Source organism: Oncorhynchus mykiss, chromosome 12 (assembly GCF_013265735.2).
Source record: "Oncorhynchus mykiss isolate Arlee chromosome 12, USDA_OmykA_1.1, whole genome shotgun sequence".
Taxonomy (NCBI): Eukaryota; Metazoa; Chordata; class Actinopteri; order Salmoniformes; family Salmonidae; genus Oncorhynchus; species Oncorhynchus mykiss.
In genome coordinates this window covers 73129351-73151189 of record NC_048576.1, presented here as the reverse complement: position 1 = coordinate 73151189, position 21839 = coordinate 73129351, and the positions used below count along the sequence as shown (strand labels likewise).

The window sequence follows — 21839 nt, the reverse complement described above, 5'->3', positions numbered from 1 at the left end:
CCCATTTGTTTAGACTATATAGATCAACGTGTTTTCTGTGATCGAATCAACATTATATCAGCAAAACAAAACAAATCTAACTTTGGAAGATTTAGTCTTTGATTTTGTTGTAGGTAGAGCCAGAGCGCAAAGGAGTAAAATTCTATTGGCGGGGGTAGGCCACGAGCGGTCTTTCATTCACCCGCGATTGAATGCCCTTTTCAGATCAGAGCGCCGAGCCGCGCATGTGCACAGTTGTTGATATTCTTTGCTAGTTAGCGAGTTATTAGGTCAGCCATGGGGAGCTACTGCTTCCTACAAGAGCACAAAACATGTAGGCTACATTTCAAGTAGTCTTTGAAAAGCTTACGTCTTAATTAAAGGGGCAGTGTTGTATTTGACGCAGGCTTGAATGTGCAAATAAGCCAATAGGCAGAGAGGTAGCCTACATTGTCTAATTCGCTACATGGTAATAATAATTACTGTTATTTTGCAAAGTGGTTTCTTGCATCATACAATACAATGCAATTTACAGTCACCTATTTGGCCCATAGTGTTACAGACCCTAGTAAAAAAAATCATGAATCAATGTCAAGCCCTTCATATTGTAAAAACGTTCTTAAAAGTCTCATACAATGTAGGCCTGCATTGAACACCAAATATAGGCTACATTATAGAAATTAAAAGCTATTTCCATGTAAAACATGTTATGTGATTTGCTCCATTGGTTTTGTTGGTAGGCTTACATTATGCTCAAATAGCTACAATAGCCTATTGGCTACTGTCTAAAACTGTAAGGGTACAGCCTCAGTGTTCACTGTAAATGTGCACCAGAATTTGCATAAAATTCTCACAAGGTTCAAGTTTCCGCTCACAAGACCTAAAATTTGCTCAGTGCCCCAAAACATTAGAGGGAACATTGGTGCCAATAAGTCATTTTGCTTGAGATTGAGGCCTGCAGGTTTCATCTAATGCCTATAGGCCTAGTGGAATGTACCCAACAGACGGCGTGTGATATGGACTCATCTCAACAGCAGACCAGTGGGTCAAAGTAATGTTTACTGATTCAAGCGTTTAAAATCACACAGGTTAGTTCATTCCTACAAAGTATTTTCTGTGCTACAGCTTCATTATGCTTTACCTTTGACTCAGATGGGAATCATGGCCCTTTCTGACAGTTTCTCTCCATTTTGAGACGGGTTGGGGCATCATTTTCAATTTTACAGGAACATCCTTTTCAAGTGAATAATCTTACATCTTCAGGGAAGATTAGTTTTATCTTGAGGGCAGAAGAATCTTGTCTTTGGAGAGTAATAATTAATCTCTCGAGGGGATTATTTCATGTTCTGAGTCGATTAAAATACTTTTTTTTGTAACAAGATAATACAATTAATCCCTGAAGTAATGAAAAAGTTCCATGGTTATTTCATATTACCTTGAGGTAAACTCTTCTTAGCCTATGTCTCCCACGGCTCCACACAAAGCCACTAGCCTAACTTTTATTCAGTACTGTTCTATCACTGTGAAATAGAAATAACATTGTTCCACTTCACCTGTGTAGTTGTAGGCTACAATCTACTGCAAACCAACTTTTTACGACACATTCCTGGACTTTAGCCCCTCTACATACGTAGCCTGTATAAAGAGAAAGGAAATGACTGTAAGCTTCCATGCCCCCTCTCACTCGTCAATGGATTGGGTTTGATGTCATCTCTTATAATAATCATCAAAAGTACCTGGCGGAATGGTAATGTTCTTTTATGAAATTATACCTATTACCTGCTCCCTACATCTGGAGAATCCAATATGCCAGCAGCATATGTAATCCCAGGGAAGACGACATGCTATATTTCATACAATATGGCTGTCACGTGATCTTAAATGACTTGTGCCATTAGGCTACCTTCAACAGCCCTGCACTATACAAAACCCCCACATATAATGTATTTAGTTAGCCTACAATCTGTATAAGAAGGCAGCTGTAAAAGAAAAAATACGTCTGTGCAACTGGCAAAAAATATTATTTTCCCTATTATCGTAAAATATAACATAGCTTTGCTCCAAAACCAGCGATCAAAACAGTGTCAGCCTGCACGATTACACAACAGTTAGCCTAACAGAGGTAGGCAGTATTCTCTACTATTGGGATAGAATTTGGAAGGCAGTAGAGTGCACTTGCCCCTCTGGGCATTCATTCTCTGACAGACAGTCATGAGCAGCAGAAGGAATAACAAAAAGATAAGGAAGATGCAGTATTGTAGCTATCAGCACGGATTCTCCAACACACACTGACACGGTGCCCTTCAGGTCTGTTCACCACTGCTGAGGAAGTTCTCAACTTTTCCACTGCTAGTTATGTGACTGAGGAGTTTATCTATTCCTCCTGTATATAAACACTGACTCCCAGCAGAGCCCGAGACATTGCTCTACATTCACTGCCACTGCAGCTGGGGCTCTGTCACTTACTATGAAGCCTCCTGTTCTCCCGGTGCTGACAGACCTGGGAAGGGAACCTGTGTGCTGGTTGAGAGCAGGGGAGTGAGCCAATTAGAGATGTTTGTCTGGGGAGCAGGAATTGTTAAAAACACGCTATGGGAGATTTCCCTCCGGTACAGGGATTTACACTCCTTCATGAGACCCATTCCCTTCATTTCTTAAAAATAGGATACTTAAATAAGCTGGTATATCTTTTTGCGACGGCTCATTAATCATTCTAACAGCATAAAACTCAACAATGTTTTTCCATGTTATTCTAATTTGACACCACGCTGTAGCAAACAAGGGCCTCCTCTGCTAGAGCAGAAATGGAAGCGCTGAATCAAACTTGAATGAAACATTGCCATGACAGAGTGTATGTGATAAGGTGGCTAACTTATTGGACTAATTCAAAGTAAAACAATATCTCAAAACATGTAAACACCTGCAAACAGATTGGGATAACTTGATTGTATGCTGAAGGGTCTTTTCTTTCAGAGAAAGTGAGCTTTTGGATTCCTTCGACATGTCTCATATGCCTAGGTAACAGAGCAGCAGTGTTCTCTGGTGGTGAAAGAAGTGAATAGCACCACCAATTATAAACATTAAACACACTGCTTAAATATTAGGGATGCTTTATCTTTCTAACAACCTTCGGGCAAGTCTCATGTTGTTCACTATCATGGAACAATCACATTGTGAAAGGAGAAACTTGTTGAGTTCTGTGTCAAATTTATGACTTTGTGTCTTAAAACCCTGATATACCTACTTAAGTCTAGGTTTAGGATATAATTTAGCAACTAAAATGTTCAGTGTGACAAAACAATGTAATTCAATGCCTGCCAGTATTAGAGAAGCCATTGCACAACATACCCATGTCTTTTCTTAACCGCCAGTCTGTCAAAGTCCAGGATTGTCCAGCCAATGGTCACGTTTTCTGTTAGATTTGATTGAATTTGGACGTCCTTAGGCACAAGTCCGGTTCTGGGTAGTCCAGTAAGTTCACGAAACCAAGTTACAGAGAAAGAGAATAAAGTGAAAGTCAACCCACGTTTAACATCAGAGTCTGTTTGCTGGTCAATGTGTGTGCTGTGAGATATGAAACAGCTACATTTCCCTTTACCTAGGATAATGATTGGCTAAAGTGCACTGAAAAAAGATACTGAGCTTTTACACACAATGCAAGTACAAACTTGAATCTCTTTTTGTAATACATTTCAAAATGCCAGGTTCATTACACCAGGTTTGTCTTATCTCTCAGCCATGCTGTCTGTATCAGTCAGAATCTACAGTAAATGTACTCAGAGAAAGGACCCTGGCTTTAGTAAACAGCAAAAGGCTACTTGAAAGTCAGACCACCAGACCATATGTACAGTAGACATTCCTATAATATGAATTTTAGGGGTATTAATGATGTTATGTACTATGACAACTCTGAGGTCATGGGAAAAAATGCATTTTGTTTATTAAATTCTTGAACATCAAATAGTTAAGAATGTTCACTCAGAATGTACTTATAAAGATACTGATAGGTTGGCATTGTTATAAAAAAAAAAAGTATATTTGAGAGAGATAAGACTCATAAGATAAGTCTCATTGAAAGACTGATGATGATGCTGGTCATAGGGTATGAACAGGTTAATTCTGAGAGTTCAGTGGGTCTGACTTTTTCTAGAAAGACTAGGTAGGGTTTCCCTTTCCAAACACAAATACACACGTCCTTCGTTTAGTGGGTGGCTGTCTGTCGGTCTACCTCAGTCAGAATTGCTGAAATATAAGGTAGGGGAAACTATTCTGAATCATTGAACGTTCGTCTTTTAAAATTGCACATTATAGAAATTAATGTACACTTCATAGTAGATTTGCATATTTTAGTCATGAATGTATGCAGTAAATATTTGTTTGTATTTGTAGTATTGAAAATAGGCCTAGGCATTGTCTATAATATTGATCTTAAATTGGTTCATGTAAAATCTGAATAATCTGAGTACAGAGGTTAATTGATTGGCTTACAGGGAGGACTTAATATGTGAGAAAATACATGTTTATTACAAAGAGAATAAGCATATTAAGTAGTTTTAGATAAGGAGCACCAACATTGAGCTTACTTCCTCTGCTCTCTACCCCCAGCTGTTATGCACATCATTGTGCTACTGGTGTTGTGGGTACTGGGGACATCACTGGTGTTGCCAGACCCTGACACAGGGGGAGAGAAACCTACTGAGCCCATTCCTTGTTCCAAGGGCTGCACCTGTCTACATGACAACTACAGTCTAGAGCTCATTGTCTACTGCAGTGCACGCAACTACACCCAGGCCCCCTCTGACGTGCCTGTCTCCACTCGCTCCCTCTGGCTGGATGGAAACCATTTCACCACTCTGTCTGCCACCGCTTTCAAGGATCTCAGCAACTTGGATTTTCTGAATCTACAGAGCGGTCAGCTGGTGTCCCTTGACTCCCAGGTGTTCAGAGGGCTTAAGTCGTTAGCTCACATCCACCTGGAGCGCAACCGCATCCGTTCGTTGCCAGGCACTGTCTTCCAGAACACACCTAACCTCGCCTCGCTTAGTCTCCATAACAACCAACTGTCCCGCATTGAGGAGAAGTTGTTTGCTGGCCTCTCACATATGTGGCTTCTCAACTTGGGGTGGAATTCAATAGCAGTATTGCCTGAGACTGGGTTCCATGACCTGCATGGCCTGAGGGAGCTGGTGCTGGCTGGGAATAGGCTGGCTTACTTACAGCCACAACTCTTCCAAGGTCTTACCGAGCTGAAGGAGTTGGACCTCACTGGAAATTACCTGAGGGTCATTAAGGCTAATGTGTTTATGAAGCTCCCCAAACTGCAAAAGCTTTACCTGGCCAAGAATCAGATAGTGACGGTGGTACCCAGAGCCTTTGTGGGTATGAAGTCCCTCAGTTGGCTGGATCTCACAAACAATAAACTTTCAGCGCTCCACGATGAGACTTTCCTTGGTCTTCACAGCCTCCATGTGCTGCGGCTCTCCAACAACTCCATCAGTGGACTAAGGCCCAGAACATTCCGTGACTTGCAGTATCTTGAAGAACTATGTCTGAGCTTCAACCGGATCCAGGCCTTGGGGGACAGGATCTTTGACGGGCTCGGGCACCTGGAGGTTCTGGAGCTGGAGCACAACCAGGTGCAGGAGGCCCGGATGGGCACTTTCATGGGCCTCTCTCACCTGGCTGTCATTAACCTGTCTGGCAGCTGTTTCCGCAGTCTTCCAGACCAAGTGTTCAAAGGTCTCGCCAAGCTCCACAGTCTTCACCTAGATAAGGGCTGTCTGACCAGGGTCACGACCCAAGCTTTCATTGGACTATCGGGTCTGCGACGGCTCTTCCTTCAAAACAACAACATCTCTGTGGTGGAGCGCCAGAGCTTCATGGAACTCTTAGACCTACAACAACTAGACCTGAGATTCAACAAGCTCGAGGTCTTAACCTCCCACACCTTCTACGGCCTGAAGAACCTGGACTATCTGCTGCTGTCCAGCAACCTGTTCCGTCAACTTCCCTCTGAGGCCCTCATGCCCTTGAAGCATCTCTCGTGGCTGGACCTCTCAGCCAACAGGCTGGAGATCCTGCACAATGGTACCATGCAGCTGCTGCCCAGGCTACGCTATCTAAACCTGAAAGATAACACTCTTAGCAGCATTCCACCAGATATCCCAGACACCCTACACCAACTGTGGCTGACAGGGAACCGTTGGAAGTGTGACTGCAGTGTCCTTCCCCTTAGAGACTACAGCTTGAGGAGACCGCAGACGGTGCCCCGGCAAGTGGAAACCCTGGCTGAGGGAGAGGAACCCCACACTGTTGTTACCATCTACAACAATATAACATGCAACAGCCCTCCAGGCTTGGTTGGCCATGACCTGAGGGATATCAGCAACGAACATTTCAAGAACTGCTGAAGGGGTCAAAGACACCAGACATTTGGAAGAAAATCATTTCTAAATAATTTTTATTAGCCTACAATTTTCCCTGTACATTCAATGATTTAGGCTATATTAATAATTTCTCAAAATATGTAATGTAACAAATTATTTTTGCTACTGTGGTAATTATGCCCTACATGTTTCAAGTATGTAGCTTTTGCATCATGCACTTTTAGTTAGTTTCATATTTCATGAAACGTTCATTAAATCAGTGCACACAAAAAAAATGCAAGTAAGCCTACTAGAATACACAGTGTACAGTACAGTACTCTTTTAGGACATGTTTCAAAGCAGTCCACCTTTGAATGGGTGACTATTAAACGCATCCGTTGAATAAACACAAGTCATGTTTGTTTTTGTCCTCTGAATAAATATTTAAGAGACAGATTTGCTCAACAAGGAATTGGTCACACAACCAAATATAGATATAGGCCCTAGGTAAACAATATCCGCCTTTACAAATTAAAGGTGCAGAGGCCCAGCTATTGAGGAGGGCCATATGTGTACACAAGGCAAACACTTCCTCCTGTACCACAATGGGCCAGAACTCTAAGCAGAGGGAGAAGTAAACTTTCAGGGCCTACATTAAACGACACTGTAACGTTTTCATTTTGAAAAAGCGGGCAGGAGCAATTTTACAGCAGCCCATTTCCAACACAGCTCTGACTGCAGGATTCATAGACCGCAGAACTTGAACGGTTCATGCATTACTTAATTAACTCGCAGTCGATCACAGATGTTGACATGTTCATGTTGACCATCTTTCCCCAGGTCCCATCCCTTCTACACAGCAACACGTGCTCCTCCATAATGTATTTGCGCTCCTCACTCTCGTAGTTCAGTTGTTATGGTAACCAACAGTTTGCTAGTTGTTGTTAGCAGCTATTTAACTTTAGCTAACTTAGTGTAGCTGACTGCTACTGCTTTCACATAAGAGTGGTCTATCTTGATGATTATAGATGCATTAGTTTATGTCAATATGGACACGGATCCTTCAACGCGTTGGAATGCTCTTTTTGACAGCTTCAAACCCGTCCATTGATTCAGATGAGTTTGATTACTGCACTTAGTTAACTAACAAGTGCAGCAGTAAGACAACGTTAGCTAGCTAGCCCTATGAAAAGCCCTTCATTTGTATGAACTTTGCTACTTACTTGCTGTTCTACTAGAGTTGTTTAATTGTTTTTGAATTGTGTTTGCCAGAGTAAATCTAGATAAATGTATCAAACGTTAGCTGAAATTTGGCTAACCTTACAGTTTGAAAATTAAGAAGACATATCCATCTTTCGGCGACCAGTAGCCCTTCTTCCTAAACACACAGAGGGCCTAGAGTGTATTGTCATTGGAGGACTCTGAAATAGAGGTAACTTTAAGTAGCTAGGTAGCTGAGCAAGTTTACACCAATTGCTGAAGAGTCCTTGGCAAGGTTACTGTGTGTGTATCTGTGTGTATCCAAAACAGGAGCTTCAAATATCTGTGGCACAGTCACAACTGTGTTGGACAGAGGAGACCGTTTGCCCACATAGAGAGCCTACAACTGAACCCCATGGAGTTTATCAAGCCACTGAATTAGCCCAGCAGGGCACACACCAGGAGCCCAGTCCCATAGGTAATAAGGTAAATGAGATATGCAGCCATGACTCTATTAGAAATGCAGCTTGGGCAGGAGGCCATCCATGCAGCAACGTTCCCGTGGAGATGAAAGGGGACACCTCAGCGCACCACGGCCATGGCACACTAAACAGACAAAAAACAACTGAGTCCACATCGCCACACCCTTCACATAACACAGCTTGTGAAGACAACACATTGGAGTCACTCAATGCTTTGAGAAAGACACAGAGAACAGATCCAAATGGCTCAATGAAAAAGCCACTACAAGATAGTCAAACTGTTTTGTCTTTTGAGGTGAGTTTAAGTTTCCTGTTATTAATTGAGAAGGTACTACATAATAACTCATGTATTTGTTGACCTCTGGACATTTTCATTCTGCAGTTAGATAGATACTGATGAAGTTCTATGTCCTACAAATCAGTACCTTTGTGTTTTTACCAGCCACTGGCACACTGGGATCTGGACCAGATTCTTCTGACTCTTCAAACAGATAGACTGTTTTTAGGAGGCAGTGTGTCTGACGAACCTATGGAAGTACAACCAGGTAGACAATAGGGTAACTCTAAGGTATCACTGATATAGCTACTGCTGAACAACTAGTAGATGTAGAGTAACCAGTGTGCACCTAGCTTGTCATTCACACTCAATGGTAATTATCATAATAATGTCATCAATTCATTCTCAATTTGGTCACAGATGGAGACAATGTAAGGTCACAGGATACTATATTGGAGAGGCTGGCTGCTTTCTGTAGGACACAGTCATGTGGAGATGCTGAAGAGAAAAGAGAAACTGCGCCAGATAAAACTTCTGGTGTGCCTCAGAAAGCACCTGTCCAACATCCTACCAATTTCAGGTAAAATATATCATCAAGTTGTGTGGGTTTCACATGATTATGAATAATGTAATTAATTAACATTAACGTTTTGTTTACTGTCCAGACAAAATGGTGGATGGAGAAAGTCTTTCAAAAGGATGGCATTTGAATTAAAGCCAAGCCGCCAGGAAGCGGCTTTTTATATTGATTTTGGTAACCCTGAGCCTCCCGCGAACACAACCAGACCATGTAACAGCACTTTATCACAATCCATGAAACGGACCAACCTCAACCTACACGACAAAAACCAATCTGATGAGAAAACACAGAAATATACGGTCTGGTTTACTGAATGGAAAAGAGTAAATATTGCCTTGAATAACTGACCCATTGTAAAGCTCTAAACATTATTACATAGGGTTGTAAATATACTATAATGGCTCTGTGGCTGTGAACTATGAATTCAGTTTAACTCCTTCCCGAGTTCATGTTGTTTTTTCTTCTCCCAGGGAAGTAACTGGAAAGAGCCTGTTACTCAGAATGTTACGCGAGGCGAACAGAAACAGAAGAGAGCCGGACTGGAAAGATCTAGTTCCAGCGGATTCTACATGCAGAACCCCCAGAAGAGTGGCCTTGAAGGACAAGCTGCCTGAGGCTAACAATGAGATAATATCTCTGCTTCCAGAGGTGGACAACCAAACCACATCTCCCACAATGAAGCGTTTCCAAAACTGTCCGCCAGTTGAGAGAACACCTGCTATTCAGCAGAGTGCTACTACCGGGCAGCCAAAGAAACAAAGGTAGATACGATATTCATTTTAGGAGACTTTGTCTCAGATACTGTATCTTGAATCTTAGTCACAGTAGCTCACACAGGAGGTTGGTGACACCTTAATTGGGGAGGATGGGCTCGTGCTAAAGGCTGGCGTGGAATAGTATCAAATACTGTACATCAAACACATGGTTTGATGCCATTCCATTCGTTCCGTTCCAGCCATTATTATGAGCTGTCCTCCCCTCAGCAGCCTCCACTGGTGGCTGAACACCTGTTTTGTGACCTGTCAGTGACCGAAACAGAGAGCACAGCGCCAGCAACAGCTCCAGAAACAGCTGGAAAGCTTTAGACCAACAAGGTCTGCCGGAGACAGGGAGACTGCCGCTTGAGAAGACTGATGTTCTTTATGATACTGTAAGTCCATCTGGAACAGAGACTCAGTGCTCACAATTCAATAGATCTCCACTCAGTCTTCTTTGTCATTGTCATAAATTGAGCGCTACCCCTACATGTATAATCTTTGTCATTTTTTTTTTCAAGAGGCCTCTCACCTACAATCAGTTAACACTCTGCCTGCTGATATGGAGGATAAGGAGTGCTTGCTGCTGACTGTATGCCTCTCCAGTCCAGGCCTGGTAGCCAGCAGCAGTCATCATTGGAAAGCACCAACAGTGGAGTCAGCCACAACCAAATCCCGTATATACAATGCTCTGGTTGCTTGGTTTTTGTCTTTGGTGAATATTTATTTGACTAGTCCTTGACAGCGTCATTCAACTGAGATCATCTGATTATTTGTACTCTGTTTGAGATGGAGTCCATGTTTTACTGAGGCCTCTAACTTGTTAGGTTGGAGCACCAGGCCCTCAAGGTGGTGATGACAGGGCTGCTGTACCTTTTTGGGTGGCTGGCCTACAGCAGCTGTGGACAGAGGATGGACTGGCTCTACACATCTGTGCTGTGTCCCACGGCGTGTCTACAACTTGTCCGAAAACCCCGGGTGAGAGGAATAAACATTGAGATCCTTGTAAATTACTTATTTTTAGTAGTAGTAGTATTCAAATTCCTAATTCTATGTGAATGCACCCAAACATTTCCTCTTTTCCTCCACCACCTTTTCTGCAGTTAAGTGATTTTCCCTTTTCTTCTTCATAGATGGGTGTGGATAAGGGTCATAGTGTGTTCCAGCAGCGTGTCTGCAGGTTCCTCTCTCAGACCCCCCTCAGAGCCATCACCCATTGGCTGCCGCAGCTCAGGAGCCTATTAGACCAACAGGCCTATCCCCCAACCATCCACATACCTGCCTCCTGCCTGGACAGTTTTATGTCTGTCAACTCAGACAAAATGGTTGGTAGTAGGTACAGGTGAATGCTTAGAATCTGAGATTGACTTGATGATGTGGATGTGTTCCCTGTAATGTGCTGTATCTTTGTCCTGTGTCTCAGGCTGTGAAGAGGACCTTCGGTCTGAACCCAGGCTTCTACTGGCAGACTGTGGAGACTCAGGAACTCAGCTGTCAGAGGCCTGAGACCATGTGCACTCAGCTGCTACACACAGAGGTAAGAACATGTTATGTCTCAGCTGTTCCAAAGCTCCTTGGTATCATCTAACCTCAGTGTTAATACCCCATGATCATGACTGTTGGTATAGGATGAGGAAATCAACCATACAGTTTTTTTCTCCTTCTCCTCACAGATAGCTGTTGCTCTGGGATACACTTATTTGTTCCTGCATCCCCTGGTGGTTCACCACACCCTCCAGCTTCTCCACAACTCAGGGTTGGATGTTTGTGGCCTCCGCCTCCTTTACTCCTTCTGGCCTTCTGACCAACAGCGCCGGTAAACGTCTATCAACTAATGAACTTCTATTCTGTTATATTCTTATCTAGTTTGCAGATCTTCAGTGGCCTAGACTGGAATGATTCAGTAAGTTATAGTAAGTCTGTGGGGTCGATCAGCCCGTCCTTGCCCTGGCTGTCCAAGAGACTCACGCCCGCACCGTGTGGCCGGATGTAACAGGCTCTTCAGTCCCCCTGCTGGCTAGGAAGACAGCCCCGGCATCCATCAACGCCCTGCACTACAGCAGCAAGAACTTGCCCCTCCTCTACTTCCCTCGCCTGGCCAGCAGTGTGCACAGAACCCTGACCAGGCTCCAACTGACAGGTGTGTTTGTAGTCCAGAGCCGTCCTGATGTCTCACAACCATCACTCAAACATTACAAATAGAAAAACAAACATATTACTACTAATAATGATAATTTATTTAACTGTTATAGCGCTATACCTTACATAAAGAATCTCAAAGCGTTGTAAAGCAACAACAACAACAAAAACAAGCAATTTAAAAAACAACAACATCATTAATCATCATGAGTAGATGGAAGGTCAAGAGACTGAAGGTTTACTCAGTAAATACTGATTGATACATTTGTTTTAATCTTTTTGGGCTCTCTCTATATATATATATAAATATATATATATATAACATACACAACACAAACAGTAGTCAAAAGTATTTCACAAAAAACATGATTTTCTTCCAACACTCTCAGCTCTGCCCCTGGTAATGGAGAGGGAAGCAGACCCTTGTATTTAACCAGGTTCTCTACCACCCTGTGTGCTACTGTTAAAGGTAACTCAGAAACAAGTACACACTTGAGGTCAACAATGTCAGAGTTATGGCATAATGCTTTACTCTAGTCTAGATCCCAAGTAGTAGTACAGTAGTTGGAAGTTTCAAAATGTCTTACTGTGGATCTGACTCTTCCCTTCCCACCTCATAGTGGACGTGTTCTTGATAGTGTCCCCAGCGGTGGCGCCATGCTGCTACAGCCGGGTTCTGTCTGTGTGTGAGGGCAGAGGGTTCAGTCTGAGGGGGGTCCAGAGGCTGCAGCTCCACACCAAACAAACCCAGGCACTGGGACTCACCAGACAGCAGGTCCCCACCCCACCTCCAACACACTGTCTCCAGATCAGTCACACCACACTGAATTGACAGCAAAGTGCCTGAGAGGAGCTGGCGAGATCAATGTTGACTATGCCCTTAAAAGTTTGTCTTTCTCTTTGACAAGGTGTCAGTGTTCTGCAGTCCGCCCACTGTTACTGTGGATGAGAAGAAGGTTGAGCTGTCTTCCCACTGCCTGGTCTTACTTCTGAGGAGAGAGAGTGGCCTGCGTCACTGTGCCAGCCTGCCTGCAGGTATAGCACTTAACCTATAATACCTAATATCTCTGCTTCTATCACCTCAAAAGTACACTGAGTGTACAAAACATTAGGAACACCTTCCTAGTATTGAGTTGCACGCCCTTTCGCCCTCAGAACAGCCTCAGTTCGTTGGGGCATAGACTACAAGGTGTTGAAAGCGTTCCACAGGGATGCTGGCCGATGTTATGCCAATGCTTCCCACAGTTGTGTCAAGTTGGCTGGACGTCCTTTGGGTGGTGGACCATTGATACACACGGGAAACGGTGTTCATAATGATTTGTCCACTCAGTGTCTATCCTCTCCTCTACAAGTATGCCCATCTATTTGTGATTATTCCATGTTTAGGTGTTCCTAATCTTTTGTCCACTCAGTGTATAAAGAACATGTCTTCCCATTTGATGCAGATAGGCACTTTAGAGGCATTTGAGCTTGTGACATCAATGTTCAGTCTATTGACACTGATTCCTCTTTTTGTCAGCCCTTGTGAAAGAGTTGGAGACACAGAGGTTGTTGGGATGTATCCACATCAGACTGTCAGATGAGGGAAAGCTGGACCCGAGCAGCTGCTTTCACATGTTGCCCTACAGAGAGAGCCTGCTCCATAGCTTTGGTAAGGGAAGAGTTAACACAGTCTGTCAATGATGACCCCCTCCCTGGCTTCCTGGTCTAATTGAGTTTATGTTCATGCTTGGTTCTCAGGTGGGCGTATGTGGGCCGTACCCAACCCCTGCAATGTGGTGCTGTCCAATCACAGGTGTCCATCCAACCCAGAGCTGGAGCAAGTGGTGGTGCTTACGCTGGCTGGAAGGGACATCAGTCAGGGCCTGAGCCTGCTAACACAGGCTCTGGACAGGGGACACAACAGATACTTTACCCCACATTAACCATTCCCACAACACAGCCCATGTAATTAAATATATTTCAAATGCAAAATATTATTCATAATTCCAATATTGTACTTGCAATTCAGCTGTAGCACTGAAATCCTCACCTACCTAACCTTGCTCTGCATTTCTCTCCTTTCTACCTTGTTTCTCCATCAGGCGATGTCGTGGAGGATGGATTCGAGCTGCTGGCCCTGAAGTGGCTGCCCACATTGTCTCGGCAGCAGGCGCGGGAGGTGAGCCCCTATGAGGTAGGTGACTGGCTGTGGCAGAGCAGCATGGTGGGCCTGGCTTCCTCCCCTGCCCTGGTGTGTGCTCTGAGGAGGGTGGACGCCTTCGCCACATTACGGCGGCTCCTGCCATGGGACTACCCCGGGAACCTGAACATACTGTTGTCTCTCACTCCTGAACTGGCCTTCAGACAAGCATCCCTCTTCTTCTCCCTGGGAGACATGATCCCTGGTAAAAACTAGTCAGTGCAAGCTAGGTACTATTTCACTACTACCCTATATCTGGGGCAATCATGTCAAGGCTAGCTGGATCTATGTGGATTTTCTCTCATCTTCTCTCACCACCTCACATTAATGTAGCTGGTATGTGTCACCTGGTCATCAGCACATTCAAACGACTCTCTCACCCACCTCCCTTCTGACTTGTGTTTAATGTTCCTTACAGGTTCCCAGCGTGAGTCATTGTTAAACTGCATGGTGCAGGGTGAGTTTAGAAATGGGTTTATTTGGATGAACTTTGACCTTTTAAATAACATGATGTAATGTAGGACGTTTTATTGAACATTGGTTACTTGCAAAGTCGATTACTTCAACAATGGTTACAAAAATGTACAAAAGTTGAAAATATTTAAGCACCTTATTTGCCACTCTTGTCTGTTTCCATCAGGTCCCCAGCCGCTGGTCACACTGTTCCTGTTCAAGCCTGGAGTGTGGAGCCATGGGGAAAATCCTCAGCAAAGTCCAGCGGAGTGGCTTCACTGTGGTGGGCCTGCATGTGCTGGTTCTGGACAATACCACAGCTGTGTCACTGGCATCTGCTGCAGAGAATCAGGCAACTCACTTATTTATACCTACCTAAACCAGGCCAGTGGACAGATTGTTATATTGTTTTTAATGCATTGGCTCAACTCAGTTTTCCTCTTGTGTTTTCCTCTAGGACTCCTCTGCTGTAGAAGCCCATGTCCAGTCCTTGAGCTTTGGGCCTTCCCTGGCTTTGTGCCTGCAGAGGGAGAATGCTGTGAAGAAGCTACTGGACGTGCTGGGACCTGAGGACCCTGTCCAGGCCCGCGCTCAGGACCAATTCCTCTGGAGGGCCTGTTACAGCTCAGACCATCTACACAGCGGCATCTATGGTCAGTCAGTGCCCCTCGACCCCGCACGATACTGGGCCACCTTCCAGGCCTTGCCAGACAACATAGATCAATCAGTTACAGAGTGGCTGAGACTGGCTTTGGAACAAGGCTTTAATGTTTCAGATGTAATGTTAGTAGCTCATGATGAATGATATAATACTATGTTGTAGGATCGAGGAGCTATCAGAGAGCTGTTCAGGATGTGAAGAGGCTGTTCCCTCAGGGCCTATGCTGCACAGAGACCAACACCATGAGACAGGAGCAGGTACATCACAGTGCTACAATAGACATGATTTACTATTCCTAGATGTATAGCCGTCTCATATGCCCTGTGTTAAATAAGGAACACATTTTGTGTCTGTTGTCACTCACTGTTCTGTATCACAGATACCCAGTGTACACTCAGACCATTTGGCTTGTCTGGCCAAATGGTCAGACAAGCCATCTTTATCACACCTTATGGCTTCTGGACTGAATGGAGGTGAGGTCTAGTTTTGAATGTTTTAGCCTAGCTGAATCTTTGTTGTTGAATCGCTTATTTACTAGTTTTATGTGGATACAAAACGGGTCCCTTAATCATTTACTTTTTATTGGGACGTTGCCTATGATTGGTCTGGGGCAACAGTTTTTAGTTGATGTGGTATCAACAGCAATTGAACTTTGTAAACGTGGCCGTTTGTGTGTGGGTGGCAGCAGGGCCCTCGATCCGCAGTGCTCTCTGCCAAACCACCTGCCTGCTGCTGCCCTCCAGTGTACTGGGCCCAGCCCCCATCCACCTGGACCTGCTTGAGCAGCTGCTGAGGACAGGCTGCACCTGGTGGCCGGGAGGATGAGTGCCCTGGACGAGAACCAGAGATGTCACATAGCTGAGACACTGATGCTACCCTCTGAGGGATGGGAAGGTGAGGAGTGGGTATCTGCTATGTCGAAGGAGTTTGATAGTTGCGCAATAGCAGCATGCAGTGGTCACTCACTGTAACACTCTGCCTGTGGCATTGACTAGCTCCTCTCTCCTCTCTAGGGCCTGAGGGCCCTTGTCTTATCGTTGCTCTACAGAAAGATAACACTGTGACCTGCTTTGACTCCATGCTTGAAAGGTAAGGAAATAGGCTACTCAAACATGTACCGGTTAGTGTTTTGCATTTATTCTTCTTTGCATCATAATGGAATGCATAGATTAATATGCTATGGTTTATTTATTTTGCACTATAGTATACCAATCAGCATTCAGGGCTGGAATCACCCAGTTTATAAAAATAAATATATGATCTGTAAATACACTGCTAAAAAAGGGAACACTAAAATAACACATCCTAGATCTGAATGAATGAAATATTCTTATTAAATACTTTTTTCTTTACATAGTTGAATGTGCTGACAACAAAATCACACAAAAATTATCAATGGAAATCAAATGTATCAACCCATGGAGGTCTGGATTTGGAGTCACACTCAAAATTAAAGTGGAAAACCACACTACAGGCTGATCCAACTTTGATGTAATGTCCTTAAAACAAGTCAAAATTAGGCTCAGTAGTGTGTGTGGCCTCCACGTGCCTGTATGACCTCCCTACAACGCCTGGCCATGCTCCTGATGAGGTGGCGGAAGGTCTCCTGAGAGATCTCCTCCCAGACCTGGACTAAAGCATCCGCCAACTCCTGGACAGTCTGTGGTGCAACGTGGCGTTGGTGGATGGAGCGAGACATGATGTCCCAGATGTGCTCAATTGGATTCAGGTCTGGGGAACGGGCGGGCCATTCCATAGCATCAATGCCTTCCTCTTGCAGGAACTGCTGACACACTCCAGCCACATGAGGTCTAGCATTGTCTAGCATTAGGAGGAACCCAGGGCCAACCGCACCAGCATATGGTCTCACAAGGGGTCTGAGGATCTCATCTCGGTACCTAATGGCAGTCAGGCTACCTCTGGCGAGCACATGGAGGGCTGTGCGGCCCCCCAAAGAAATGCCACCCCACACCATGACTGACCCACCACCAAACCGGTCATAGTGGAGGATGTTGCAGGCAGCAGAACGTTCTCCACAGCGTCTCCAGACTCTGTCACGTCTGTCACATGTGCTCAGTGTGAACCTGCTTTCATCTGTGAAGAGCACAGGGCACCAGTGGTGAATTTGCCAATCTTGGTGTTCTCTGGCAAATGCCAAACATTCTGCACGGGGTTGGGCTGTAAGCACAACCCCCACCTGTGGACGTCAGGCCCTCATACCACCCTCATGGAGTCTGTTTCTGACCGTTTGAGCAGACACATGCACATTTGTGGCCTGCTGGAGGTCATTTTGCAGGGCTCTGGCAGTGCTCCTCCTGCTCCTCCTTGCACAAAGGCGGAGGTAGCGGTCCTGCTGCTGGGTTGTTGCCCTCCTACGGCCTCCTCCACGTCTCCTGATGTACTCGCCTGTCTCCTGGTAGCGCCTCCATGCTCTGGACACTACGCTGACAGACACAGCAAACCTTCTTGCCACAGCTCGCATTGATGTCCCATCCTGGATGATCTGCACTACCTGAGCCACTTGTGTGGGTTGTAGACTCCGTCTCATGCTACCACTAGAGTGAAAGCACCGTCAGCATTCAAAAGTGACCAAAACATCAGCCAGGAAGCATAGGAACTGAGAAGTGGTCTGTGGTCCCCACCTGCAGAACCACTCCTTTATTGGGGGTGTCTTGCTAATTGCCTATAATTTCCACCGGTTGTCTATTTCATTTGCACAACAGCATGTGAAATGTATTGTCAGTGTTGCTTCCTAAGTGGACAGTGTGATTAACTTGGAGTTACATTGTGTTGTTTAAGTGTTCCCTTTATTTTTTTGAGCAGTGTATTTATAGAGGTCTAACCTTGCCAAAGTGGGGAAAATGTTAATTTATCCCAGCACTGAAAAAAAGTAAGCTTGTTCTAACTGCGGAAACATTGTGTTGTAGTACCAAATAATGGCAAATTGGACCCTTATGTTTAGTTAACAGGATCAAGTGACCTTGATAAAAACAGATTGTGGTGAATGTCTATGAAGAAAGCACCATTGATAACAAGCACCTCTGAGAACATCTCATCTGTTTTGGCTCTAGCCATTGCAGCTGCTGTGCTATCTATTTGATGTACTGTCTCCTGATAGTCATCATGCCATTGTACCACAGTAATCTGAGTGAACCTTAATTCTATAGTGCATTACCAAGAGGGTATTCTGTGCCAATCTTTGATTATAATCCATTTGATACATTCCAATACTGTATAAAGAAATGTATTTAATTTATTTAATTGGTTGTAGTAAGAAACCTTATGTTAACCCCCCCAAAAGAAAAAGGCTATTTTCATATGAAGAAAATAAATGCTGGTTCATGTTTCAGTTATTGCAAGATTATACTTGTCATGGGGCATTAATCGTTGGAGTTTAGTGAACTAGAAGTACATACCTTTATTACTACCTTGGTTTTAAATCCATGAAACAAATACTCAACACATTTAAGATCAAAAAAAAATTTAATTCCCAAGATACAAATTGTGAATTCTGTAAACCATTGCATAATGTTGCAGTACAATTGAACAAGTTAATGATACTCTACAAGCAAAAGATTCAATACCTTCTACTTAATTTTTAGTAAAAAGCCTAATCAGGCCATTCTTTGATTCCATAAAGAGGATGAACTTTAACACAGGGGAACTCCCATTGATCATTTCTATGGGGTAGTTGAATACTAATTCAATATACAATGTCCTATTTGTCCATACTTTGTAACAAAATAAGGGACATGTTTCTCATTCGTAATACAAATGTCTACTTCCATCGACATCAGCGTAAATACATCTATGAACTACAGTTCACAATTAAAAACCTTTTATCCTACAGTCGTAACTGAAACCCTGAGAAAATAAAATGTATTCCCCCCTTCTCTTAATCATTACACTGATAAATACAGAGACCGGAAAACTGCATGTGTCGTACATTTATTTCATTGTATAGCAATTCACAAAACTAGATGCTACATCATAGCTAACGGATGAACTGCTCTCCATTTTATTCCAGTGACCTATTAAATATCTCATTTAGAACGGTACATTCAATATTTCAGGGTTTCTATGTTAAATGAACATTTTGAAGTTAACTATTGGGAACAATTAAATGTTTTTACAAAAGTTCTGCTGCAATATGCATTTTTTTTTTTCATACTAAAATTGGAACAGCTTCATACATTTATGTACGTACAAGATTGCATAAAATCTTCAGGTTCCATGATCACAATATTTAATAAAACAAGGAAACAAACACTTCACAAGAATGCAAAATAGATTATGCTAATCCACTGCAGAGCATTGTTACATCTCAATTACATTTACAAAACAATGAGTCCTACTTGGTGCTTTTCTTTAACAGTAATTGGTCTGTTTTTCTTGTGCCAATAAAAGATGAGTACAGAAAGAATCATATTTATTGGTGGTAGGTATAGTGGCATGTTATGAGTGATATGGCAAATACAGACTGAGATGAAGAAGCAGTATTCATCATTCTAAGGTTGCCCTAAGCCTCCCTTATGAAACATGCAGTCTTGTTCAAAACGGCCCTTCTCTGAACACTTATGAATGCAAGCTCTTTACACAGAATTCTTAACTTTTCAGAGCGACAAAGCAAATTTTACCATTCGAGAATCATTAAGTGATAATATCGAAAAAGCTAATCATCTGAGTGGTATCCACCACAGATTTTAATTGGGGAGATTATGGTACATACAATTATCTAAAGGCACTAGAATTTGGATTATTTTTCAGTTTTACTGTAATATAACAATTTACCCTCATTAAGAGCAATACTCTTCAAATGCCAGGTAAAATATGACATTAACATCAAAAGGCACAGATTTCTAACATTTAAAAAAACGAAATTGGTCCATAGTAAAAGAACATTAGTTTAATATAGCCATAACATTTAATGATTTAGAGCCATATTTATAAAATATGAGCTTACATTTTTCCTTATTCAGTGTAAAAGGAAGATGTATACTTAGTATGCCACATTGAAGAGGGCTTAAGGACCAAGAACAAATGAGTGATAAGAGTTGCTCCTTAAACTTACTCACATCTGTATCTGCCATTGATGCTGGTTTAAATAAATCAAGTTGTCATTTCACCCGTCAATGACTCACTCATATCTAACCAATAAACAAATGATACACTATCGCCATCTTTCCAATGACTGCAGTAAATTGTGAATTAAAACAAAAGAAAAACACCAGTCAAATGAAAACAAAAGCACATTACAGTCAAAGTATAATCTATACTCCTGACAGCATACAAGTAGTGCACAACCATCAATATTTAAAACTGATTAAGAGATTTTAGCTGTAAAGTGAAAAGACAAACATACTTCAAAATAGTACTCACAGTGGCACCTTAATTGGGGAGGACGGGCTCGTGGTAACGGCTGGAGCGGAATCGGTGGAATGGTATCAAATACCATTCCATTCACTCCGTTCCAGACAATATTATGAGCCGTCCTCCCCTCAGCAGCCTCCACTGGTACTCATCTATATGGCCACTTAAGAAGATTAACATGTCACTAACTTCTGAAATTCCTTCACTGTAGACAACTGCCAATTAGAATGATGTGTATGCTGCTGACCACAGTCATTTGTTTTACAAAAAAGGACAGTGATGCCATTAGTTTCTGTAAATGCACACCAAATCTACATTAGGTATTAGGTTAACAATTTGCTTAGATTACTAAAATGAAAAATTATTTTTTTTAAATTAAAAGGAAACATAATAGCAATAAAGGTCTTTGGTTAAACTACAAATGGGCTTCAAGTCCATTACTATTGTCAGCAAAAGCAGTTGGCATAGTTCTTTCTGTCATTGAACCATTGAAGAGAATGTTATACTAATTGTACATTTCAATACATATTTTAAAAGTAACTACAAGAACAAACTACCACACCACTTTGGTTCATTTGAGTCAAGTCCACATTAACTTAGTTGGCATCACAGGAAAAATACAAAAAACCTGTGATATTAAAAATTGGGGAGAGCATTTACTGTAGCCCAGTAGCTTTATTAGGATTCTCCAACCAATTTAAGAATCAAGACATTCTATAGCAGTACATTGATTGGCCTGTAATAATGTTTTGAGGATTCACAAAAGTACCCGAACTTGTGACTGACTAAAACAAAAATCAAAACATTTTAATCTAATGAGTCTTTGTTTAAGTGGTACTTTACTTGAACTATAGCATTATAGAAGTTATAAACTTGGTATACCAAATGTTAGACGCCATAACACGTCTCTGAATGTTAGGTAACAAGAGTCATTGTTATGACGCCATTTTGATAGAGATAGAGATAGAGATAGAGATATATATATATATATATATATATATATATATCTCTATCTACACACACACACACACAGTGGGGAGAACAAGTATTTGATACACTGACGATTTTGCAGGTTTTCCTTTTTTTTAATCATAGGTACACTTCAACTGTGAGAGACAGAATCTAAAACGAAAATCACATTGTATTGCATGGCATAAGTATTTGATCACCTACCAACCAGTAAGAATTCCGGCTCTCACAGACCTGTTAGTTTTTCTTTAAGAGGCCCTCCTGTGTTCCACTCATTAACTGCACCTGTTTGAACTCGTTACCTGTATAAAAAGACACCTGTCCACACACTCAAACCTCTCCACAATGGCCAAGACCAGAGAACTGTGTAAGGACATCAGGGATAAAAAAAATTGTAGACCTGCACAAGGCTGGGATGGGCTACAGG

At 42.7% G+C, this 21839-nt stretch overlaps 1 protein-coding gene and 1 long non-coding RNA gene across 3 annotated transcripts; both read left to right on the top strand.

The window, feature by feature from the left end:
- The first annotated feature begins 4100 nt into the window (after positions 1-4100).
- Positions 4101-6766, top strand: LOC110538281 (insulin-like growth factor-binding protein complex acid labile subunit). Its single transcript, XM_021624999.2, has 2 exons — positions 4101-4233; positions 4585-6766. Exon 2 carries the CDS (start codon positions 4590-4592, stop codon positions 6387-6389), a length of 1800 nt encoding a protein of 599 aa, XP_021480674.2. The 5' UTR covers positions 4101-4233; positions 4585-4589; the 3' UTR covers positions 6390-6766.
- Positions 6767-14610: 7844 nt separating this feature from the next.
- LOC110538280 lies at positions 14611-16303 on the top strand. Of its 2 annotated transcripts, none has more exons than XR_005035304.1 (3): positions 14611-15065; positions 15236-15967; positions 16087-16303. It is a non-coding gene; the product is annotated as an uncharacterized LOC110538280 (long non-coding RNA). The 2 variants fall into 2 exon arrangements; XR_005035303.1 differs by lacking the exon at positions 14611-15065 and having other exon boundaries at positions 15158-15330; positions 15453-15967.
- Positions 16304-21839: the final 5536 nt, after the last annotated feature.